Genomic DNA, 26,626 nt, shown 5'->3' on the forward strand with positions numbered 1-26,626 from the left:
TCCTCCGAGTCTGCCTTGAAGGCAGGCTCAGAGGAGCACTCTGCATGAGTAAGGGGATGCCTGGTAGTGCCCCAGGCCACTGCCTGTCCCACCGACTACCACACGCTAGCCCTGCCAGTAGCTATAACCATAATAAATGCAAAAAACAATATTTTCAATCATTTATTCTATTTTTATGAATAGCAACAGCTCATTTGTGGCACCAGCTCAGAAAAAGGAACATATTAATATTCAACATCTTTTATCAAAACAATTGTGCACAGGACTGATTTCAGTTAGCAAACATTAGCCACTTAATTCCATGTCAAATTTATAACAAAATTCCATGTTTAAGAAGAACTAGAGCACATAAACATAACTAAACAGTAATAAACTAGGAATCCGAGTCAGAACCTGATAACATGTGGATGAATAAGGACAAGAGCCAGAAGGATCAAGAAAACATGAGATGATGTAAACTCTTGGGAAAATATTAATGTAGAATGATGTGTATATGAGAAGGGTGTGACAAAATGTAATTTGGATAGGGAGAGGTAGCAAGGATTACTTTCCTTTGGTCAGGTATATGGTGAAACTAACAGGCATATCTGTTTTACCTCCAAACATCAGCATAATGGAGCTTTGCTGGGAGGAACTGTGACTAGTCCAGCATCCTTCATGAATACAAGGTCAGGAGCATTTGTACTAGATAATCATAAAGGAGAAAGGAAAACAAGATATAAAAATCAGAATTGAGGCCTGAAGTAAAGGTGAAAATTAATTGGGAGTTTTATGAATAAATACCAGCCTCATTAAAAGAAATAGAACTAGAGTTTTAACAGCACTAAAAGAAAAATTGTTTTGCAATATCAATCTAAAAATTACAGCCAGCCTGTGGAAGGATATGAACAAGCAAGCAAATGTTGCATTGTTTGAGTATAATGTAATCAAACAACATAGTAAGCCTAAGAAGTCTAGAAGGAATACAAAGAGCATTATCACAGTATCTGATAGTCAAGCTCTAGCCCCTATGGAATATGGGGATCCCTCAGGTTAGCAGAAACATCTTTTTAAAATCTTTATAAAAATAAACATGTCTGTTCATGCACAGATGCAAAAATAAATCCCTGACTAGCGTTTGGCATTATGGGTTGCCATAGCAACTGTATAAGAATGTAAAAAGATCCTGTTGGATCAGACCATTGGTTCATCTAGTCCAGCAATTTATTTCCCATTGCAGCCAACCAGACGCCCTGGTGGGCCAACAAACAGAGGCTCTTGCTCTGATGCTGCCTTCAGTCACTGGTCTTTAGAGATTTGTTGCCTCTAAATTTGGAGATCACTTTTACTCATAGTTTATAACTCATTGAATAAAATAGTATTTCCTTTTATCTGCCCTGAATCTAGTGCCCATCAACTTCATTGGTGCCCCCAAGTGCTATTGTTATCATTTCAGGAAAGGGAAAATCTTCTCTCTCTTAGCTTTCTCTACCCTATATATAATTTTACCAACCTCTATTCTGTTCCCCTCAGGTGACTTTTTTCTAAACTAAAAAGTTCCAGACTCTTTAGTCCAGGGATGTCAAACTCATTTGTTATGAGGGCCAGATCTGACATACATGAGATCTTGTTGGGCCAGGCCATATGTATCATAAAATGTAATGCCAGGTAGTGGAGATATAAACTTTATAAAGGACACAGACAAACACAAAGATTTTTTAAAAACTTAAAATATGCTTAAAAGATTAGCAGAGCAATCCAGGGGTGGGGTGGGGGGTGTGTGGGCGAAAGAGCTATGGAAGTGGACTCACGCCGGTCTGGAGACTTACGCCGGCAGATCCTCATCCATGCTGGTGGATATGGGACATGCGCCACTCTCCGGCTGCTGCAGCGTGCTGCCGTGGTGGGCTGATAGCTCAGTACCGCCGCACCGCATTTGGGGCACAGCAGAGGCACAGGATGGCATGTCAGCGTAGGAGGGGGCTGACCCAGGGGCGTGCCCACTGCTGGTTGGCTCCCACAAAGCTTTCAGTGTGGGAACGCCTCCCCCTCGCCTGACAGCGCAGAAACCCCTTTGGGAGCCGTGTTATTGGTCCACCAATCCCCCCCTGCTGCGGGCTGGCCACGGCCCCCCTCCTACACCCAATCAATGCCCCCCCACCCTACAAAGGTTTCGACTCCGGCCATGCACAACTCTCCAGGGAGGGCAGGACACATGACACTCTGCTCCGGAGCACTGCGCCATGCGGTCTTAGCACGAGGAGGGGTGCACTTGGTGGCAGGAACGGCACATAGAAGGATGTTATTTAAGTTATAGATGCTGGACTTGGGGGGAGGTGAGCTAAGTCTGGGCTGCCTGCTTAACCACTTGTGCTTCCTAGTCCTAACAGGTCTCGCTTCTGGCTAGGAGTCCTCGTGGCCTCCAGCCCCCAAGACTGGCCAGTGTGGTTGCGGCTCCGGGCGAGATGCTGGCCCCCGCACATGTGCGTGTGGGGTTGTGCCCAGGCCACCCATCCTGCTGCTGTCCCCTGCACCCTGTGTCTTGGGCAGCCCCATGCCGGGGCCAAGCGGGTGCAACACATTTTCCAGCTTTCCACAGCCCAGCCAGCAACTTGCCATCTATGGCAGGTCCTGCCACTTGTGCTGGCCCCTGCAGCGGCTGCTGTGATTGTGGGCTCGCATGCGATGCAGCTGGCCCATGATGCAGGACAGCTGGAAATGTGTGGGATGGCTCCACTGGAGGCAGCTGGGACGCTCGCCCTGCTTGCCGCAGGTTCACCCAGGGTTGGAGTCCTATGCCTACAACCGGTGAGGCCTCCCCCACCGTCTCTTTGTCTTTCAGGTGTGTGCGCTGCATACCAGCCTCTGTGGCCGCCAGAGCACAGCTGCCTGGCCCCAGCAGCCCCGCAGCTGTAGGTGCATCTTCTAGCAATGGCATCTCGGACTGCGGGAGCCAAGAACCTCCAAGCGTGAGCTTGCTCTCCCCGCTAGTAGATCAATAAACTTAGCCCGGCGCGCCCATCTCGTCTTCTGTGTCTTTCAGTCTTTCAGTTTTCTTACCTCGCCCTGGCCTCCTGTATCCCCCGCGCACTCTGTTATTGGCCGTCTGAAGGGCATGGCTCTGTGGTTGGGGCACCCACTTAGTGCACATGTGTGGGAACTGTAGTGGGCAATATTGGTGAAGGGCGGGGGTTGATAGGCAGCGAGGCAGCCACTTGTCTGGGCCTGCACCATGTGTCCACGCCGTCTGGGTCTGTGATGCAGCAGACAGGGTGCCATGGTTGGGGTGGGTGCCACAGAAAAGAGGGGGCGGCCCAGGGAGGTGACTTGGTCAACCAAAAATAATGACGGCTGGATGGCAGGCTCAATAAAGAGGGAAGCAGCGGATACCCTTGGTCACCTGTGGAGACAGGATAGATGAGGACAGGGATGGGAGGGGCGCCCCACGCTGCCGCCTGGTGGTCTTACCTAGCAACCACCCCTGGCCATCTAGCCAGGCTGCCAGGAGATGATTGAGGTCTGAAGACGTGAAGATCTGGGCGTTGTGCACGCCACCAGATCTGTGAAGACTCCCTGGTGGTCGCAGGATGCCTGCACGTTGAGGCTGTAGAAGTGGTGCCTGTTCTGGTACACCATGGGATCCTCCCACAGGGCCACCAGGGTGACATGCATGCAGTCCACAGCCCCCACGATATTGGGGAACCCCGCGACCGCCGCGAAGCCAACTCTGGCAGTCCTCAGCTCCTCCTCACCTGTTGGAAACCACACATGTTGCTGGAAGCGCTCAAGCATGGCGTCTAGGAAGGAGTGGAGGCAGCAGCTGGCCAACAACTGACAGATCTTCAGGACCTTGGCCACCATGCCCTGGAAGGAGCCAGTCACCAGGATTCACAGGGATATGAGGATCTGCTGCAAGACAGGGATGGGGCGGGGACCAGCCACGTGGCTGCAGAGGCTTGCCTCGAGCTGCTCGCACAGGTCCTGGATAGCGGCGCAGTCGAAGCGGAAGTGGTCCAGACAGGTGACATCCTCAAGACGCAAAGTTCTCAGGCGCTCCCGGTATCTGCACGCCCGATGTCTCTGCCGCCACCGTGCAACCCACACAGAGAGCAGGGAGAGTGTGCCCCCGCACCTGGGGGCACTCTGGAGGCAGGATGAGGGGGCACCACCCGTCATGGGTCCCCATGGTTTGTGCTATGTGGCGCGGGCTGCAGTGCCCTGGCTGCCGCCCTGACGCACTCCACCACAGCTTCTGGACACCGCTGGAACTGTGAGGGGCCCTATCCGAGTGGAGGCATAGGGCTCTCAAGACCTCCGGATGCCCTGCTGGTGTACCGTGGGAAAGCCGTCTGTCCACAGATGATGAGCGCCCTGAGTCCCCTCAAGGTGCAGCAATGAGCACAGGGCGTGGGGCTTCCGCGAGTGGCTGTTCATGCCAGCATCTGACCCCTGTTCCATTCCACAGGTAGCTGCACCATGACCCGGATGGCCGATGTGGTGGAGGACCTATGAAGGGCATCCCCACTCAGACAGTTGGCCCTATCTGCCCCCCTCATGCTGCGAACCCTGGATCTGCCCACATCCCCTCCCCATGCCCCAGGAATCCGGGGGGGGGGGCGGCCATGACAGACTCGTCTCTGGTCAGCGCCAAGGGGGCTATTCCTGTCGCTCCCGAGGTGGCCCCCTCCAGCGAGGTGGGCGGGGAAATGCAGCATGTGGGCTTCGTCGGGGATGATGTCTGGGATGCTGCACCCGACCCTGATGGGACCGGCCGCCTTATGGCTGCACCCTTTGGCTGGCCGCCTCTGCTCAACACGGATGCAGGTGGCTTCCTGCGAGGGGTCCGTGCGGCAGCCTCTCTGGAGCCCTGTGCTTCAATAAATCTGATTCCTGCACATTGCGTTGAGTCCTTATTCAAACGTGATCTGGGAGTGGGGGCGGTGAGTGCAGCACACGGCCACTTCAGCACTGTCGCATGCCCCTCATGGATGTCGGATTCTCTGCGGGGGGCTTGATTGGGAGCTACCACGGGGACTGCTTCTGGCACCTTTGGGGCATGGGTGCCTGCAGCAGGTGGCCTACTGTGTCCTGGCAGGGGCCCCCCCACGACATCTGGGAAGCCATCTGCCCATGCAGACCATGGGGGGGCACTAACGGAGTCTTGGCTTCACCCTTTTGACAGGTAGCCTGCTTCATAGAACTAGTGGTAAGTGCTGATCGGATGCTCTTGCAAGGATTACACAGCCACACCATGGGGTTCAGTGTGTGCTTGAGGGGGGTGGGGCATGCGCCCATCCTATCACCAGGGAGCGCTCTCTCCGGCGGCAGGCATCAAGTAGGCTGGCTCCCTGGCAGCCACCAGCCAATCCCTGCAATCCCCGCAGATGCGCCCCCTCCTGCCCCCGCCCTCGCGCTGCTCAAGGAGGCCACGCTCCAGCATATCATACACATCTACTGGCGGTGGCTGCTGCTGGGGCGCGCTGCGCTCCGGCACCCCAAAATGCTTTGGAAGCTTACTAACGGTGCCGTAGATCCGCCCATGCCTGAGCGGCCGCCCGCCATGTATGTCTGGATTGGGCTGCCCCACTCTTGCAATATTTTGTTTATTTAACAGTCCCTGATAACTGACACCTCTTGCTCTAAATTATTGCATCAAAATCTGGAGACAATGTCTGCTGTAGCAATCTTGAGTATGCTGTTCAGGTGTGTGTTTGTAAGTTGAAAACTACTTTCAGTTTATTGACATTCATTATAGAAATCTCATCATCAATGCTTTGAGCCTAAGACCCAAAGGAAAACATGAAAAGGCTGGCATTGTGAGCTTTTGTACATAAGTTGCTTCATGTGCTGGTCAGCCAATGGAGAAAATAGAAGCTTTGCTCTGTAGTTCTTGTGCAATTGAGCAAGCTGCAATGAAGAAGGGAAGCTAGAGAGAGAAGGAAGCAGATGATACTGAGGTTTTCGTGGGCCTAATAAGAGCCCTCCGGGACCTGATCTGGCCCTTGGGCTGCATGTTTGACACCCCTGCTTTAGCCTTACCTCACAGGAAAAGTGCCTCAGTTCTTTAATTATCCTGGTTGCCCTCTTCTGTACGGTTTTCAGCTCTGCAATATCCTGTTTGACCAGAACTGACATGGCATTCCAAATAAGGCTCTCCATAGATCTATTCAAGGAGATTACAGTATTGGCAGCTTTGTTTACAATTCCTTTCCTAACAATCCCCAGGCACAGAGTTTGCCTTCACTGCTGCCACATACTGAGACAAAAATTTTATTGTCAGACTCCAATGATAATTTTTACATTACATTACATTTATGGTAGAATTTAAGGTACGGTTTAAAATAATATTTTCAATATAATAAATCCTATAGCATGTTTGTATTTTTCAGACACTGGGTATGTTATGGAAAATTGCTATGTAACATACTAAAATATAAATAAGAATTATAGAAAATTAAATAAAACATTTAATAAGAATTTTCATTGTCCATTGCAGCCTTAAGATCTCTTTCCATCAGTCTCAGCAAGTTCTGACTAGGGATGTACCGCCCCCCCCCCCAAAAAAAAGTTCGGTAAAATTTGGATTCGGGGTTATTTGCAGGGGGGGGGGGATATTTGGAAATCAGATATTGATTCAGCAGTCGAATCTGATTCGGGAGATATCCAGATATTCCTGAATATATGGCTCCACTATACACTAAGGTCGTTTTCGCACTCACCTTCCGCCGGCGTGACCCCCCTCTTCACCGCGCAGGATCTGCGCGGATTTCGCACTAAACGCTGCGGAGCAGCCAGAAAAGCCGGAAGCTCCCGGCACAAAAGCCGCTCAAACTGAAACCGCCAAAAAGCAGTTTGGCGTTTGCGCGGCTTTTGCGACGGGAGCTTCCAGCTTTTCTGGCTGCTCCGCAGCGTTTAGTGTGAAATCCGCGCAGATCCTGCGCGGTGAAGAGGGGGGTCGCGCTGGCGGAAGGTGAGTGTGAAAACGACCTAAGAGTCATTGAAGACAATGACAAAATAGGGTATACTGAAAGGTGGCTGGGGGACAGAAGGTTTGAAGAAGAGGCACCAAAATTGCAGGGCACCTGCAGGTATCTCTCTCCCACAGAATCCCTAAGTTTCAAAAAGATTTGTACCAGAGGGTCCAATTCAAGGGGCACCCAAGGAAGTTGTATTCATCCACCATTGTTCCCTAAGGGCCATTGAAGTCAATGGCAAAACATAGGGTAATGTATGGGTGCTGGAGAGGAGGAGGTTTGAGGGAGAGGCCCCAAATTAGCAGGGCAGCTGTAGGAGCCTCTAATCCACAGAACCCCCAAGTTCCAAAAAGATTGGACCAGGGAGTCCAATTCTTGGGGCACCTAATAGTGACCAGCCCAGTGGCACAACCCTACCAACTACTGCCCAATGCTCTTGTGGCCTGGGTAGACCGAAATATGAATGGACACAAATCTGAAATCAAGATTCACAAAGCTGAGCAAAATGTTTTAAAGCAATATCATTTCAGAAACAGACTGGAATAGGAGATTGCTGAATTACAATCATTACAAAACTCAAGGCAATGGAACATCAGGGCCCAACAGAGATTTTGGCTTCTCCTCCCACTACAAAAGCTAAGTCACTCAGTTTTTGCTTATATACATAATTTTAACTTTGTTGGTCTTAAAGGGGTCACTGGACTCAAACTTGATTCTCACACATGTTTTTTTAACTCCTTTATTATCTGAATGTCAATTTGCTGCCTTTTACATGTCCTAGAAATGTGTTATTCCAATCTTGACTGCGTTTATTGCTCTGTTACTTATGCATCTTGACTCTACTCAGCTCTTTCTGGCTACTAACCCACCCCTACTTACATGAAATACTTGAAATCTGATTTACTGTGTGAACTTGGGTACCTGCCTTTTTTATTACAATGTATTAGAAGTGTGCTTGCACACAGAAGCTCATACTTTAAATAAAAAGTTGTTTGTCTTAGAAAACTGTAGGAGGCCATGGAGGGAATGGGGGGCAGCCTCTTTGCGTGCCAGGGAGTTCCATTGCCCTGAGTTTTGTAATTAGTGTAATGACTTTAATTCAGGATCGGATCTACATGTTTTTTGAGGGAGGGCAAAATTAAAAAATGGTGCCCCCTTATGGGCCCACAGAATAGAATGGACTCCATACCCAATTTGGCGCCCCCACCCCTCCGGTGGTGCCTGCAGCAAGCACTCCCCTCTGCTCCCCGCCCTGGATCCGGCCCTGCCAGTCTGTTTCTGAAGAGAAAATCAGGAGGCAAGTTAGATTTCTCCCTCTCTTGTAAGTCTTTATGGGTCCCTTTCTTGTTGCTATACTATATATTGAAAGATTTTGTAAGAGGTATGATATATTCAGTTCAGACCACATTAAGTTTCAGCGTGTGTTGCAACATCCAAGGTAAGAGTCTAGTTAAGCATTTTGTTATATTAGCAAGAACAGAAGGAAGTAGTGGGTGCAGGAAAACAAAAAGATCAGCAGACAGCAGCGTGAATCTAGTAATAGAAAGTATAGAAAATTCTGTTAGCTAATACAGATTTGTTCATTATCATAAAAATAATACTTATGATTGCATTATGCTTCAGTTATGTGCTGTAACAAAGTACAATGCCTTCCTTCCAGAGTGGGGTACACACTGGGGTTTGCTAGACAATTGCACAGCATATTGATGTCACTTCTGGAAATGCTGCCATCATAAGGTGACAGTTCTCCCCCCCCCCCCCTTCCTTGCTATGCCTCCCTAAGCTCCCATTCAGACCATGCACTGGCCTGGCAACCCCTACTTGGCAATTAGATGATGGATATCATCAATCAAGCTGAAAAAAACAAAATGCTAAGTAAATCCAGACCATTTCTCAATAGTGTTGCTCCGCCCCAATCAGGCAACACTGTTCTCTACTGACTATAGGTGCTAACCTAAGTTGGCAGGAAAAACAGGACTCTAATCTTATGTTAGCCTTTGTGCAATACTTTCACAAGTCCCCTTTAAATTACAATGATGTGATATCCCAACCTAAAGGATAGGAAACACTCATGTTTGTTTGAAGAGTGAACAGAACACAAACAACAAAATATAACAGATCTATTTTACTGATAATGGCTAGCTGAGCATTTCCAGAATTAAAAAGTTACACAAAATATAGTAAGAGCATATCAACAGGGACTGCTGTGTTGTTCATCACTAACAATGGCAAAAAAAAATCCATACAATAGGTACCTGTGAGACCTACAGTTACATTCCACAGAACAATCCAATGTGCACCTGCCCACACATCAAGATTATTACAGGGTTTGTTGAAGGTGCCTCACCTGTGAGAGTACTGCTTAACAGGCAGTCAAAACTCTACTAGCGCTGGTTTTTCCATCCATCCATTCATCTCTCCATATGCAGGCTGTTTTATTGTATATGCTTATCATTAGGGGGGTTTTTTTGAGAAGGAATGCAGTTCCGGCTGGCTTGGTGTCAGGGGGTATGGTCTCATATGCTAATGAATTTCTTCTGGGATTTTTCTACAAAAAGCCCTGTGTGATGTCAGAGGTGTGTGGCCTAATATGCAAATTAGTTCCTCCTGGGTTTTTTCTACAAGAAAAGGCCTACTTATCATACAATACAGAATATAACCACGCAAAACAAACAATTTTGAACAAGCATAATTGCAATAGGTTGGATCCAGAGAGACTCTTGGATAGGTGGAAGTAGGGTTGCTCATCTCTAGTTGGACCCTGAAAACCTACCAGAATTACAACTGATCTCCAGACTTACAGAGACTACAATTTTGAAAGATGTATTTTGTGACATTACACTTCCTTCCCCAAGCCCCACAATCCCCAGGCTCAACCCCCAAATCTTCAGGAATTTCCCAACCTGGAGTTGGCAAGATCAGGTGAAAGGCACTGCCACATACGGGGGGGGGGGGGGAGACATCCATTTTTCCCTCCCTCCCTTCCATTCATAAATTTATTAAAAGTAGAAACATGATGAGTTCCCAACAAACAAGTCCCCACAAAAATAAATCAACCCAAGGCCTATCACTGCAAGATATTCATCCAAATATTCTCATGTTTCTTTTATGCATCTCTTCTGGAAAACACTCTACATATGCTGTTTTATAGCAAAGTCCAACATAGCTTCTTGACAAAGATAGACATGGAATTGTGTTTCCAGCCCTGCAGAACGAATATTTTAGGCTATAGTAGGGTTGCCTGCTCGCTCCCAGTGGAAGTGGGTGTCCCTACACCATCAGGTCCTGCTCCCTGTCACCGATCAGCTGGTTGTGGGGGAGACTTACCAAGACAGAGCAAGATGGCCAGGCTATGTAGTCAGTGGTGTGGTAACATTACTTCTTGGCAATGCTCTGGTGTTTGGGCAAAAACTCCAAAGCCATTTTTATGACAGAGTTCTTGCCCAAACACCAGAGCATCACCCTGACATCTCAGTGTGATGATGTCACTTCCCTCCCCATCATCTGCTGGTAAATCCCCCCATCATCTGCTGGTTGCCAGGAGGGACCTGGCAACCCTAGGCTGTAGCTGTCACCCACAAGGTGAAAAAGATCCCAAAACAAATACACTGCTGACCGGTCTAAAAACATAGCTGAAACAAAGTGTATTTGCTTTTTCACTTTACATCACAGTGGGACTGCCCCTGGACAGAACCACATTGTATGAATACAATTGTATGATATAAGGTCCCTCTTTCCTTGTTGCAGTGTAAGCAGCAGGCCTGTAATATTAAACCTGATTTTACCAAATGGACAGGGAAACACTATACTTGTAGGTAGGATTGCCAAGACCCTCCTGACAACTGGCTGGGCATGGGGGAGGGGACTTACCAGGAGCAGCAGGGAGGCCCAGAAGATGTACAGCAACATGTCTATGTCACTGCCCATGTGACCCAGAAGATATATCATCATGTTTGCAATGCTGGGGCAATACTCTGGTATTTGGGCAAACAATTGTATGGTAAATTTGGCTTCTACCATAGTTTTTGCCCAAATACTAGAACATTGCCCTAATGTCCCAGATGTGATTACATCACTTCCAGGTCATGTGGGCACTGATGTAGACACACTGCTGCACATTAGATAGTTCTCCCTCTTTTTAAAGATATGTTACCCCTCTAAGAAAATATGGGAACCATTATATAGCTGGTTACAGTATAATACATGAACTTCTAAGATAAGTTAATAATGTGATTTATGACAATTATTGCCATGTAAAAATATATTCTTGTCTTAGTAGGAGTTTTAAGAGATATTAATGATTAATGAATTAAAAGATGTAATTGCATAAAATGTTATAAGATGACTGATATTGAGGATATAAAATGAATAATGCATAAGTAGAAATAACACAAAATTTTAATTCATGTACCCCACCTTTTTCCCTTCCTTTCTACCCCCCCCCCCTTCCTATTTTACCTGAAAACCTAATAAATCTATTTAAAACCAAGATATGTTACCCCTTCCAGCCAGCTGCTTAGGGCCTGGCAGCAGGGGACCCTTGCCTCTGTGGGTGGTCTGGCTATCCTACTTGGAAGGCTATTTTATATTGCATCACCTGTCAGTGGAAATCTAATAAAGCTTAATATTTTCTATTAGAAAGCACCAAATTCAGTGTCTTTTATCTTTTCTCTGAGCTTCATGGTTGTTCAGAAATGTACAGCTTAGTTCCAAATATAGAAATGCACATAGCACTTTACAGATTTGTGGCAGAGATTCCATAGTACTTAGAAACATGAAAAGCTCAGGAGTTTTGGAGGCCATTAACAGTTCTGGACTACACCCTGATTGTAGTCTATGCTTGGGGTTGACAGCTCTGAGTCTGGGAAATTCTAACCTGGACATTTGGGAGTGGGAGCCCAGGGAGAGTGAGGTTTGGGAAGAGGAAAGACCTCAGTGGAGAGATGCAAAGTGCAAAAATCTCAAGCTAGGGAGTGTTGTAACAGGAAGAGATCAGAAATATAGGAAAAGCCTTCCCCTGATGTAGCCAGGAGGCAAAATCAGGGGAAGTCCTTGGCCTCTATGCCCTATGGTTAGCCATTGGCCACTATGTGAAACAGGATGCTGGAGTAGATAGACTGATCTATATACAATGCCACAGAATTTACCCTTCAAGGCAGCCTTTTTCTCTGAGGGAACTGATCTCTGTATTCTGAAGATCAGCTGTAATACTGGGAGATCTCCAGGCCCTACTTGTAAGTTGATAACCTTATCTATGCTTCAAGTTGTAAACACTTCCAATCTCTGCCTGTTAGCCACTCCCTATCTTCAGATTCTTGCACTGCATCTTCCACCATTCTAGTGAATTCCCTCAGAAGTGGCCTCAGAAAACCATGTTGTACAGGCAGACCTCTACTTTTACTTGTCTTCATCCAAACTGATAATATGTCAGCAGTGCAATCCTAAGAACATTTCTTTGGGAACAAGCCCCACTAAGTAGACTTGAGTAAGACAATACTGCAAGTATTGATGTTCTCAGATTATCTTCCTTGGAAGTGGTGGAATTTAGCTTCTTGACAACAGCAGTTTCAATGTCTAGGCCCTGTTCAGTTTGATTCTTTCTTGCAACCAGTTCAGTTCAATATTTCCTTTTGATGTACTTTCATGATTAAAATAAAGACACCTGTTGTACATGAACCTTCTGTGTGATTTCCTCTTCATGACACCAAGTTCCTGTCTGTCTGTTTATCTGTCTGTCTATCTAGTACTGCTCATGCAGCTATCGCCTTAAGCAGAAAAAATGCATGTTAACTGAATACCCCTACAATAGAAAAAAACTTGAAGGAAAGATTGAGGCCAAGACACACTTATTATGTGTCTTGCACTGGGATCCTAAAATATTCTGCTCTCCTTCCCAAGAAGAAAAAAAAAGGGATGTAAAATGTGGGCACAGAAAGTATTAGCCAAGAAAGCTACAGCATATGCTCAGTTAAAATACTGAGTTATGTGGGAGAAATGCAGGGCTTTTTTATTATTATTATTTTAAGCAGGAACACACAAGAATGCAGTTTTGGCTGGCTTGGTGACAGGGGGTGTGGCCTAGTGTGCAAAAGAACCCCTGCTGGGCTTTTTCTACAAAAAAGCCCTGTGTGAAACAATGATATTGTTGGGTGTGGCCTAATATGCAATTGAGTTCCTGCTAGGCTTTTTCTACAAAAAAAGTCCTGGAGAAATGGAAGTCCTTGTGAACTGCTTTGTTTAGGAAATGCTACTTGTTGAAATTGCCCCAGGCTCACAGGCTGATTTTTTTTGCATTAAAATATACACATACCATATATTTTATATACAGGCAGTCAAACTTTGTGGTGTGTCTGCTTTATAATGAAAATAACAGTAAACTAGTTAATTTTTTGTGTAGTAGCACAGTTAGAGTTGATTAATGACCCTAGTTTATTTAAGAAATATTTAAGAAATATTTCACTGGTTTTTTTTTTTAATTTATCATTTTAGGCCATCATCCCATTGTTTACAGAAAATATCCGTGATGGGTATAGGACACTTGGAGATATATGTAAGTGTTTCAAACTTATAAGAATCTTGGCTTTGACTAAATATTCAACTTTTCTCAGTTTTGTGATAAACATTTTATTTAGAAAATTCTATTATTTTTCTGGCTTCTATATTAGTAGAAAACTATAATCCCAAATATACATACATAGGAATGCATATAATTGTTCCTAGTGATATGCTTTTACAATTAAAAATGCCCAAGATTGGCCTGAAAGGCTGTCTAAAAAGTTCACTCTCAAGTAGCCTGTGAGGACCACATACATATAACAGCTTGTTTTTAGCTGCTGCAAAACAGCTATTTTTGCAAAAATCTATTTTTTGCAGATTTCCATTTGTGGATTGCAACTTTCTCAATCACCCCTACTACTGAAGCCCAAATTACACCCCCATGAACAGCATTTGAGGGAACATTTGGAGCCACAGAAGGGACAACAGTTCAGAAAACTGTGTTCCATGCTTTCTGCTTTCATCAGCAGAAACACTCTGGTGATCCAAGCCTGTATGTATACATGAATTGTATGTTAACACTTCTGCTGCCTGGTGTGAAGCTCCTTCACATTAATGGAAGCGAAGGCATAATAATGTTTTAAAAGCAGAGCTGCAACTAATTAGATCACCTAATTCAAACTAATATAAGGCAAATTAAAGTACTGACCTGGATGGCCAGGCTAGCCCAATGTCATCAAATCCGGGCAGTTAAAATATCTCTAAAAGCATCTGGGTTAAGATCATAGAAGCATCACAGAAAAACATTTGGAGGTAACTTCAATCAAGGTTCCCCAGACAGATGAATTGCACATATTCAAATAGTAGAAAAATTTAAAATTAGTTTTTTGTTTTTGAATACCTACAAAATACCCTATTTTATACTACACAAGATGTTACAAATAAAGGGAGCCAGGACAGCCACAGATTCCATTCACAATTAGATTACCCAATGCTCTTCCTATATCAGTGAGAAGCAATAACTTATTCCAACCAACCAAGGAAAGACGAAATTTTCAACTCCATAAACTCCAACTGAGTGCTAGATTTGATCTCCAACTGCTATCATATTATGAAACAAAGATACTTAGACATGGGTAGGGCAATGATAGTTTGCACTACAAAGCAGTCTAAGGACGCTGGACTCCCTGGTTGGGGCTGTGATCTCCTATGGCCAGGCGCCACCTGTCTGCATTAACCCTCCCCCCCCCCCCCCCAAAAAAAGAAAAGAGTGGAATGCCAGGCATTTCAGTGATGTGCCTATGTGACCCAGAAGTGATGTAGGTAGGTTGGGGATGTTGGGGGTGACACTCTGGTTTTTGTGCACAAACTAGGCTTGTCAGTCCCCAGGGTTAGCTGATTATGGGCTGGAGGAAAACTCCAACCCCTAGGGCCGCTCTCCTTTCCTGTTCCTGTCTGAAGAAGCTGGTTGAAATACAGCAGGTTGTTACATTAGCAGTCCTCATGAATAAATTGCCCCAATGAGATCACAAAAGTGTGGGCTTGCAAACTGTTTGTTTTGGCTGCTTTGTGAGCATGTGTGCAAGTTCCAAAGCCATGCTTGGAAATGCTTCCAAAGTCTGACAAGGGAACCTGTGGGGATATGACAGATTTCACTTTCATTTAGTGGAAGTGCAGCTACCAGAGTAGGCAAAAAAGAGGATATGGAAATTAAGACTGTATTCAGAGAAACTGCACTGTTGTATTTCATTTCTTTATTTAGAGAATGGGAAAGTCTTCTGACTCCACCCCCAAAGTCTCCTGGCTTTACCCCCAGAGTCCCCAGATATTTCTTGAGTTGGAACTGCAGCCCTAGCAAAAACTTCATAGTAGAAGCTTCTACCATAGAGTTTTTGCCCTCAAACCAGAGCATCACCTCTGACACTCCCAACATACCCATGTCACTTCTGGGTCACAAAGGCGTATCACTGAAATGCCAGGCATTCCTCTCTGCTCCTGGTAAGTGCACCCTCCAGTTCCCCACTAACTGCTCAGAAAGACTTGGCAACCCTAAAAAAAGAGAGGAAACACAAAATATTAGGATGGCTGAAATGTCCATATACATTGCAAATGCACTCCTCTTTTATTCTCTTCTGTGTTTGCAGCTATCAGATACTAATATAAACAGTGTAAGAGTAAATTTGAGACACATTAAAATGTTTAGAACTGTTATGCACTAGGGTAGCAGGAAGACAGTATACTTAAAAAAAGGGACAATATTTAACTGGCTTCTAAACAGCAGCAGCCATCTTAGGTGGGCATCCATAGGACTGAGTACTGAATCAGATATGTTATACGCCAACTACATCTTTGTATCCCACATTAAGACTTGGAAAAATAAAAACTGTGACTGAGCGATTCCTGTTGACATCTAAAGCTTCTCTTATAATATTTCCTTCCTTATGGTTTTTTTTTGCCTCTAGCTCTCAAAATATGACTCCAATTGTAATTCATTACACAGGGCCACTGAGATGTCTGTATGAGCACACTCGATTACCACTTGTTCCTGTTTATGGATTTTTTCCTGTCAAGTTCCGTGCATATGTAGGAGAGCCCATAGCTTATGATCCAAACATAACTTCTGACGAACTAGCTAAGAAGGTATGGCTTTAAAACAAAAAATAATTTGAAAATATCAGCTATCTTGACATGCTGGGCATTCCATGCAGAAGGTAAGAGAAAAAAGAACTGCTTTCACAGTTAGTGTTTTTATATACAGTAGCTCCATCAATTGCCAGTACCATTACAATGGAAGAAATGCAGTCGGCTTGATTATAGGTGAGAGTGACATGCTACTGCAGAAAATTTTCTAAAGGAAACAGTAAACCATTACTATTAACCTTTTAGGAAAAAAAAAATACCTTACGAAGTTCAGGACTAGTCTTATAAATAACAGGTAGAGACATTCTATTCCACATACTTCTTGTTACAAACTGTTAAGACTCGAAAACTGTTAGACTCGAAAACTCAAACTGTGCTATAAAGCCTACACTAATGTCAGCAAAATGTCTATATACCACAAATGGAATACCTGCTTGGCTTGAGTGGTAGTCCATTATTTTTTTTACAAATGGATAAACAACAAATAACATAGAATTAAAAACACCAAACAAAAGGGACACACAACAAATGTAGGGTTGTTGTGGTAATCAGGAAGCAAGCTAAGTACAGGGCATGACACTATGCTCTTCTTGCTTCTTCATGTGCCAAAGTTGTCTTCTACAGCCAAGTCCAAAATTGCCCATCTGGCAGCTTGAGGTACACATTGGTAGGCAGGGCATTTTGCCTGGCCTGTCTAGGGCACTGAAAGCTTTGTACTGAAATGGCTGTCCGGCTGCTTGTATAGCTAGGCAACAAGTAAGCAAACTAAAATACAGAGCTGAGACAATGGCCATGAAGAATACATTTGGGCAGTGCTTTTTAAAAAAATTGTAGAAAAAGCCCAGTAGGAGATTATTTGCATTTTAGGCTACACCACCTGGCCAGGGAACACATGGCTGCCACATGGTGGGTCTGGCCAGCTGGAGTCCTGGCCAGTCCAGCTGGAGTTCTACTCCTGTGGGCTCCACTAGAAAAAAAAAAGCCCTGCATTTGGGAAATTCTGAAACTGGAGATGCAATTCTGACTTCATAGTTCCTTTCTTCCTGCAGCCTTAGCCCTAACAGAACTTAACTGAAAGGTTCCTTATGAAGGAGAAGGAGTAAGATGAACTCCTGCATTCTGGCTAGCGGCTGTTGAAATTTTCTTTTCTAAGGATGACTCTGTGGGATCCTGTACTAAAGTGCACACAGTGAGAAGATATCATAACTGGCCACAGTTTTAACCTACTACTCTGTCTCCTTCTATTAAAGTGGCTACAAAGGATCACATATTTCAATTTCTTCCTATGAGGGCATTGTTTAACATTTGCTGAGGCCATTGTTTAACAATATGCTGAGGCCACAGCATATTTAATGGCTAGCTTGTCCAGTCTCCGACAGACACTGAATAGGCTGAACAAAATAATTCACAATAAAATCAGTTAAAGTGACACTAAATAAATCACATTTATCCGTTTTCAAAGGCATGAAGTGATGTTCTAGATACTGAAACTTTCTGTACTTAATAGCTTAATGTGCAGTTTTGCACTGCTAATAAGAAGCCAATGTATCTGTGGTACACCTGGAGGAACATTTATCCGATTGGCAAGAACATCTAACTTGTAAGGGCTTCTGCCACTGGCTTTAAAGCTTCTGTTCTGCAGGCTCTTGTAGTGCTGATTTAGCTACAAATAGGGAAGGCCCTCTTCTGCACATTTCCATAGCACTGCAATCATTCTTTGTCCAAAATAGTTAGAGCATACACCACTATATTTTACAATCCAAGTTACATAGGAATTGCTTTCAAGGAACAGACACAAATGGTTCAGTTACAGCCTCTTTTGATGGGGGGAGCATGGGGCATCTTAGGATCAAATAAGGTATGACACAGAGTTTGTGAACACAGCTTCTGGCATTTTTTTTTTGCATCGCAGGCATGTGGGAGGCAGATTCCAATCATAGCTGCAGTGCAAAAGAGGAGGCTGAAGCCATCTTTTCTGGCTCTCAGGCACAATTCCAACCACAAGTCCTACCATGCTAGGGTTGCAAACTCTGGGTTGGAAAATTCTTGGAGATTTAGGAGTGGAGCCTGGAGTTTGGGAGAGGCAGGACCTCAGAGGGGTATAACACCATGCAGTCAACCCTCCAAAGCAGATATCCCCCTCCCATCCCCCACCCCCCAGAACTCTGGAGATCACTTGTAATTCCAAGAGACCTTCAGGATCCAGTGCAGATTGCAACTCTATATCGTAATTCCTACCAAAATCCCCTTCCAGCCCAGGGAGTCAGCTTTCCTCACACTATTGAAACATTCCATGCCAAATGAGGCCCCCCTCCCTGCCCGCAATACTCCACATGCCAATTGCCGATGCATTTCTAGAATAAAATCATGAATTCACATCACAGCCTGGTTTAAGCACAAACTGACTAAATTTGCATGTGAAAATATCCATATATCAAGGCCACTAATTTGAATATTTAATTAATGTTAACTTGTATTAGAAATGGAGACACTAGTAATATAGCTCTGTCATATAGCTCACTGAGAGATGCAGGGTCAGTTACTCTCTATCAGTCTAATCTTTGTTCAGGTTGGAGGGTTAAATGAGTGACAGGTTGCAGCATAATGCCATTCTGAACTCTTTGAAAGAACAAGAAAGAAGTGATCTGTTTATTCTGTTAAGAAAGATGAACTAAATATGTTCATTTCTTTTTTCCTTCTTGTAGACAAAAATTGCAATAGAAGCTCTAATACACAGACACCAAAAAACTCCTGGAAACATAATAAGAGCTATTTTGGATAGATTTGATAAGCAACAGAAACCAGACTAAGGTAAAAATAAAATAAAGTAATAATTGAAAATGTGTCAGATATCATGAATATTCTTAAAATGTCACTAAAATATATCAATAGGATTTAAGATATGTGGAACGGACCAGACTCAACAGTGAAAATGGAGTTCCAAGCATTGTTCTTTAAATAATAGTGGGTCCATTTATATCAGAACCATGATATAAGGGAAGGGCTGCTAAAAACCCAATTTAAATTGGGCCAGTGAGTTGCTATTTAAATTTTTAGAAATGCTTGGAGGTTTATTCTCACAACTCCCAATATCATGAAAAGTATGACTTGGCAAGAGTTTGTGTACAGGTTGCCCAGTGTTAATCCAGATTTGCTTATCAAAATGTTTGCTTCACCCAAGATTGCTTCATCTTTATATTTAAACCATTTGGCAAACTGGATAAGGACTTCAGAACAGCTGTAAATGTTAATGATATTATTGTGAAACAATTGCATGCCATCTGTACCAGATATGCTTACCAATTAAGCATTTATTCTCTAAACATGCTTTGCAATTTTTCCTTTTGTACATGATGACACCTGCTGGTTTACAAGAATATGACAGCCATTACACAGTCTGGAGCCAGTTTGTCGTGATTCAAAAATATTTTCAGTTGTATCTTGCCTAAAATTTCTAGGGATGGAAAGGGGGAGTAAATTTTTGCCAATTATTGATCACATTTGACATATGCTGTGTATTTCACCTTGAGTCTCAGTGATCAAGGTCAACTATATCTAATGTAAATAAATAAATTCTGCTCTTCCATGGAAGATCTCTGACCGCCCCCCCCCCCCCCCCAAACTATTCCTAGGGTTCCCTGTTCACCAGAAACAGCATTTGGGATGATTGGGCTGAAGTATTAGTAGGAAGTGGGGAAGCTGTGATGCAGGTGCAATGTAAACTATAGTCTTAGATGTTTATGACTTGCCCTTACTATGTAGTGTAGTACCAAATTAGTTTACCTCCTTGCTGTCCCAAATACTTATCATAGAAGGACTTAAATCAGAAATGCAGACTCTTCTAAAATGTGAACTTTGCATAATTTGACTTTTAAAAAAAGATTTAGTGTATTGAGAATCACATTTCTGCCAGGATTGTGAAGTTGCCCATTTCTGGATTATGAAGATTCTGTCTAAAAAGGTATCAAGATATAAAAATAAATGAGGGTATCCAGGTGAATAGATATGCAGAGATATAATGGCTCAAATTCTTATATAACAGAGGAGGAACAAGGCAAGGATGGAAAAAGGGGTAGCATGAGACATCTGCACAGAATAATCATGAAGAGGTGGTGGTCATCAGTGATGGTGTTACATTACTAATAGGAGGGAACAAAAGTGATGTAATTTCTCTCTAAGAATCTCTGGAAATTCTTATGTTAAATGAAAGCAAATGAAAACCTAGATGTGAAAGATCATCCAGGAACACAATCTGATAAATGGCATATTATGGACTGTACCTTCTCTGCCCTATGTGACAATTACAAACAGATAATTAAAAATAACAATCCATTGGTTTAGAAACACCATTATGAACTGAAAATCAAGAAAGCTATGAGTTACCCTAAAGCAGGTTGCATATGCCACTTTATTTTCTTCTGAAGTTCCTCAATGGAATCCTTTTATCAGAGTAACCTCCACTCATATCCCATAAAGGAAAGTCAAGGAGAAAACAAAAGACACAACCATACTTTAGAAGCCAATGAAATCCTAAAGAAGTAAAACAAGTAATCCAAATAACAGGAAAGGAAATAAAAAACAACGAAGTAATACAAACAGCAGAAAAGGAAAGGGAGAGAGGAAAATCAGGTCTTGATTTGAGATAAAGTTTAAAAACTTGAGAGGAAAATCAGATTCTGGTGTGTTCCATTCCATGCCTATGGCATCTTTTATGCAACCCCCCCCCCCCCTTCACTGATCGGAGACAGTCTCTTCTGTTTTTAGAAGTGACAAACTTTCTGTGCAAAGCCAATCTTCAAAACATTTTATCCAATTACTTTCTTTTCTTTGGTCAATATAACTAGTATCTTTTTTAAAAATCTTCCCTTCCTTATCTATCACATTCTCAAAAAGCTAGATCCGGATGGGTAGCTATGTTGACCTGAAACAATAAAATAAAGTTAGAGTCCAGTGGCATGTTTAAGACCAACAAAGTTTTATTCAAGATATAAGCTTATGTGGGGCACTTCTTCAGATACAATGATATGGAAGAAAGCCATTCAAACTTATAAATAGGGTGAAAAAAACAAATTAGCATTCAACATGATGCAAACATTTTGCGACAAAAGAGGGACAACAAACCAATTGTACAGGGTCAACAGCTGTATGGATCCAATTAAGGGGAATTAATTGGATCCATACAGCTGTTTTGTCTCAAAATGTCCATGTTATATGCTAATTTGCTTTTCCACCCCGCCTATAAGTTTGAATGGTTTTCTTCCATTTCATTGTATCTGAAAAAGTGTGTGTGTGCGCACGAAAGTTTATACCTTGAATAAAACTTCATTGGGCTTAAAGGTGCCACTGGACTCTTAACTTTATTCTCAAAAACAAGCCCTCTTCATCGCATGGACATGGACAGGTCAGTGTGCTGATGTTTGGTTCATTATACAAGCACCTCTTCTGCTTGTATACTTACCAGTTATACAGAGAGACACAACACTTCTGTCATCTAGTTATATAAACTGTTGAATTATCTTCTTCATATATCCTTCACCACACCTCCATGCTCTTGGAATCACATACTAAGGTACTGTTGCCAGACCTGGTCTGACAAGCAATGTAACACCAGGTGCAGTGGAAACTTGTAGGAGTAGTCATAAGTAATGGCAAAAAAATTGGAAAAGCCCAGAAGTGATGTAATGCCTATCTAGGAACCTCTGATAATTCTATGGTAAACCATAGAGTTTTTAGTGACTCATAGAAAGGACTGACATCACAGCCTAGAAGTGATGTAATACCACCTTCAATGGCATTTTTAAAAATTTCCTTACTCCAGCTAGCTGCTGGAGTTCCAACAGGCACATTGTAACCCTATGCTTAGGCTACTTCCACTTACAATATATTTGTCCATCACTGCATGGCCTGAAACAGGCCAAACTCATGGTTCTTCAGAATAGTCATACTGAACTTCTTTGGAGTTCAGAGACTAGGTTTGAGGGACAGATTAGCACAGAAATTGTGACCCAGAATACCAAATGCAGCCCATGAATTAGTGGGACCCAACCAGTGCTTGATGATGATGATGATGATGATGATGATGATGATAATAATAATAATAATAATAATAATCTTTTATTTATATCCCGCCCTCCCCGCCAAGGCAGGCTCAGGGCGGCTAAATAAACCATCTGTGATTTGCAAAACATGTTGCATACATAGTTGTGCAAGTTTGATTAGTGCTGTCTTAGAGTTTGATATATTACCTTAGAAACAGCTTGATTAGTTTTACCTCTCCTTCCAGCTGCAATAGGGAAGCTTATGTAAACATTTAAAGACAATGAGGTTATGAAGGCAGAAGTTCCAGAAAATTGCATTTGCATTTCCAGAAAATTGCATTAAATTTCTCATGTATGAGTATCTGCCTGCTATTGAAAGTTGTAGGTGTATTCAGTTACTTTAGAAAAGGATATTATGGACAAATGGAGAAACAGAGAGTAAAAGAGATTTGTAGACCCATTCAGGGTCATTCTAGTGTCATCTCACACCCATGCAACGGTACAGCAGTAGATATTGATGATCACTGAACAGGAAGAAATCATTTTAAGTAAAAGGAAATTATCCTTTAGAAGAAACTCAGTTCTTTAGGTACTGAACTGATATCTCCTTGAAACAAGGATATCCTTAGAGTCAACACTCTTGATAGCTGGAGATTTGAAAATAAGAAACACTGACTTACAGTGGGTACTTTGACTGAATAGTAAGTAGTTGCCTGGTATAAAAGCTGTAGACTATACAGATAGACTTGTTATGGTGTTGGTGTTAGCAGGCTTGGCACACATTGGAAAAAGTAGCACTGTTGGTGTCAACTTGTAAAAAGTAATGCTGCAGAACGGATATTGACATTGTCGTCTAGGTGGGCATGGATCCATCCTGTGCTGCATGAACTGACTGACTGACTGCCTGTTGCTTACTAGATCAGGTTCAAGGTTCTTACCTTTAAAGCCATATATGACCAGGGGCCAGCATCTCTGGGATCACCACTCCCCATATGAGCCCCATTGGACCCTATGGTCAGAGGCCCAGCATCTTCTGGTAGTCCCTGGCCCCATGGATGTCCAACTTGCCTTGACAAGAGCTTCCGTCAGAGATCAGGGTTCTGTGGGATCAGCTACAGTTCCACAGAGCCTGCAAAACAGAGCTGTTCCACCAGGCCTTCAAACTGAGGCAGTGGGTGTTTCCTTGTTATTAGGCCTCCTCTAGACCCCAGGGCCTTGATTGATCATCTGTATATGTTAAGGCATAAACTATGGTTGCTAAATTTCTGGATGTTTTAATGTTGCATTTTTATTATTGTGCATATATGATGGAACCCACCCTGAGCCTGCTTGTAAGAAAGGTGGGAAATAAATTCAACAAATAAAATACCAAAAGATTTCAGTTACTAAGTAGATGTCAAAATTCAGAGGCTGTATTTAAGAAATTCTACCTATTTTACACACAGGGATTAAGGGGGTGAGACAATGATATGCATAGGAAGCCACTGCAGAACAGCTTAGGAAAAGCAAAATATGTACAAAAGTGACTTGTCCAAAGTGAAATAGAACAAGATGAACAAAGTTTGAGTCCCATTGTACATTCAAGACTAACAAAGTTAAGAACATAAGAACAAAAGAGAAGCCATGTTGGATCAGGCCAATGGCCCATCCAGTCCAACACTCTGTGTCACACAGTGGCTAAAACAAAACAAAACCCAAGTGCCATCAGGAGGTTCACAAGTGGATCTAGAAGCCCTTCCACTTTGCCCCCCCGCCCAAGCACCAAGAATACAGAGCATCACTGCCCCAGACAGTTCCAATAATATTCTTTGGCTAATAGCCACTGATGGACCTCTGCTCCATATTTTTATTTAATCCCTTCTTGAAGCTGGCTATGCTTGTAGCCGCCACCACCTCCTGTGGCAGCGAATGCCACATATTAATCACCCTTTGGCTGAAGAAGTACTTCTTTTTATCTGTTTTAACCCGACTGCTCAGCAATTTCATTGAATGCCCACGAGTTCTTGTACTGTGAAAAAGGGAGAAAAGTACTTCTTTCTCTACTTTCTCCATCCCATGCATAATCTTGTAAACCTTTATCATGTCACCCCGCTGTCGACGTTTCTCCAAGCTAAAGAGCCCCAAGCATTTTAACCTTTCTTCATAAGAAAAGTGTTCCAGACCTTTAATCATTCTAGTTGCCTTTTTCTGGACTTTTTCCAATGTTATAATATTCTTTTTGAGGTGCAATGACCAAAATTGTATTATAGATGAGACTGCACCACTGATTTATACAGGGGCAGTATTATACTGGCTGATTTGTTTTTAATTCCCTTCCTAATAATTCCCAGCATGGTGTTGGCCTTTTTTATTGCAAACGCACACTGTCTTGACATTTTCAGTGAGTTATCTACCACGACCCCAAGATCTCTCTCTTGGTCAGTCTCTGCCAGTTCACACCCCATCAACTTGTATTTGTAGCTGGGATTCTTCACGCCAATGTGCATTACTTTGCACTTGGCCACATTGAACTTCATCTGCCACGTTGACGCCCACTCACCCAGCCTCAACAGATCCCTTTGGAGTGCCTCATAATCCTCTCTGGTTCCCACCACCCTGAACAATTTAGTGTCATCTGCAAACTTGGCCACTTCACTGCTTACTCCCAACTCCAAATCATTAATGAACAAGAGCACGGGACCCAGTACTGAGCCCTGAGGTATCCCGCTGCTTACCGTCCTCCACTGTGAAGACTGCCCATTTATACTCACTGTCTGCTTCCTATTAGTTAGCCAGCTTTTGATCCACAAGAGGACCTGTCCTTTTACTCCATGACTCTTGATCTTACTAAAGAGCCTTTGATGAGGAACTTTATCAAAAGCTTTCTGGAAGTCAAGGTAAACACCATCTAATGGGTCCCCTTTGTCCACATGTCTGTTCAACCCCTCAAAGAACTGTAACAGGTTAGTGAGACAAGATCTTCCCTTACAGAACCCATGCTGAGTATTCCTCAATAACTTGTGTTCATCAGTGTAGGCACAACTTTCCCGGTATTGAAGTCAGACTGACTGGCCTGTAATTTCCCGGATCTCCTCTGGAACCCTTTTTAAAGATGGGTGTGAGATTTGCTACCTTTCAGTCCTCAAGAACAGAGGCAGATTTCAATTAAAGATTACAGATTTTTGTCAGGGGATCCACAAGTTCATCTTTGAGTTCTTTCAAAACTCTTGGATGTATGCCATCCAGACCTGGTGACTTATTAGTTTTTAATTCGTCGATCAGTTGTAGGACCTCCTCTCTTGTCACCTCAATATGAGTCAGGTCTTTCAACACCCCTTCCAAAATTAGCTGTTCTGGAGCAGGCAAACACTTCTCATCTTCCACAGTAAGACGGAGTCAAAAAATGCATTCAGCTTGTCATCCATTTCCCCATCCTCCTTCAGCAATCCTTTGACCCCTTGGTCATCCAAGGGCCCTATTGCCTCCCTGACTGGTTTCTTGCTTCTAATATATTTGAATAAATTTTTATTGTTGGTCTTTATGTTTTTTGCAATATGCTTCTCATAGTCCCTTTTTGCCTGCCATTATCACAGTCTTGCATTTGATTTGCCACAGCATGTGTTCCGTTTTATTAATCTCACTTGGACTAGCTTTCTACCGCTTAAAGGAATCCTTCTTACCTTTTACAGCTTCCATTACTTTGTTTGTTAACCATGCAGGCCTTTTCTTATACCTGTTTGTGCCTTTCCTAACTTGTGGTATATATTTTATCTGAGCTTCTAAAATTGTAGTTTTAAATAGCCTCCAAGCTTCCCCAAGCGTTTTGACTGTATTTACCTTTCCTTTCAATTTCCTCTTCACATGCCTCCTCATCTCAGAGAATTTACCCCTTTTAAAGTTAAATGTGGTTGTGCTGGTCTTTAGGGGCAACTCCCTATTTATACAAATGGTGAAATCAATAATGTTATGGTCACTGCTCCCAAGCGGTGCAATCACATTTACATCTCTCACCAAATCTTGGGCATTACTTAGGATCAAATCCAGGATCGCCCAACCCTTGGTAGGTTCGGTGACCATCTGCCCCATTGCACAGTCATTGAGAGCTTCTACAAACTTAATCTCTTTCTCTCGACCAGAACACATATTGACCCAATCAATCTGCGGGTAGTTAAAATCACCTATTATAACACAGTTTTTATATTTAGCCACTATCTTTAATCCTTCCATCATATTATAATCATCCTCTATATTTTGATTTGGTGAGCGATAACAAACTCCCATAGTTAAATTTCCTTTTGGGCCCTCTATTTCGACCCAAAGCATTTCTAGAAGGGAATCTAATTCTCTGACCTCAGTCTTACTGGACTGTATACCCTCTCTGACATACAGAGGCACCCCATTTCCAACCCTTCCCTCCCTATCCTTCCGATATAGCTTATATCCAGGAATCACCGTGTCCCACTAATTCTCCTAATTCCACCAAGTTTCTGAAATTCCCACAATGTCTGTGTTTTCCCCCAA

General features: G+C 43.3%; 1 protein-coding gene and 1 long non-coding RNA gene across 2 annotated transcripts in view; one reads left to right on the forward strand and one right to left on the reverse strand.

The window, feature by feature from the left end:
• The window catches only part of LOC132575210 (transmembrane protein 68-like), a 52,850-nt gene extending 33,947 nt beyond the window's left edge, over positions 1-18,903 (forward strand). The window contains exons 5-7 of the mRNA XM_060243783.1: positions 13,443-13,503; positions 15,949-16,088; positions 18,794-18,903. Of these exons, the coding sequence (XP_060099766.1) occupies positions 13,443-13,503; positions 15,949-16,088; positions 18,794-18,898 (306 nt within the window). The 3' untranslated portion in view covers positions 18,899-18,903. The remainder of the gene's footprint in view (positions 1-13,442; positions 13,504-15,948; positions 16,089-18,793) is intronic.
• LOC132575213 (uncharacterized) overlaps positions 1-26,626 on the reverse strand; it is a 112,334-nt gene that overhangs the window by 71,712 nt on the left and 13,996 nt on the right. The gene's annotated exons all lie outside the window — the stretch shown is intronic.

Source organism: Heteronotia binoei, chromosome 7 (genome assembly GCF_032191835.1).
Source record: "Heteronotia binoei isolate CCM8104 ecotype False Entrance Well chromosome 7, APGP_CSIRO_Hbin_v1, whole genome shotgun sequence".
Taxonomy (NCBI): domain Eukaryota; kingdom Metazoa; phylum Chordata; class Lepidosauria; order Squamata; family Gekkonidae; genus Heteronotia; species Heteronotia binoei.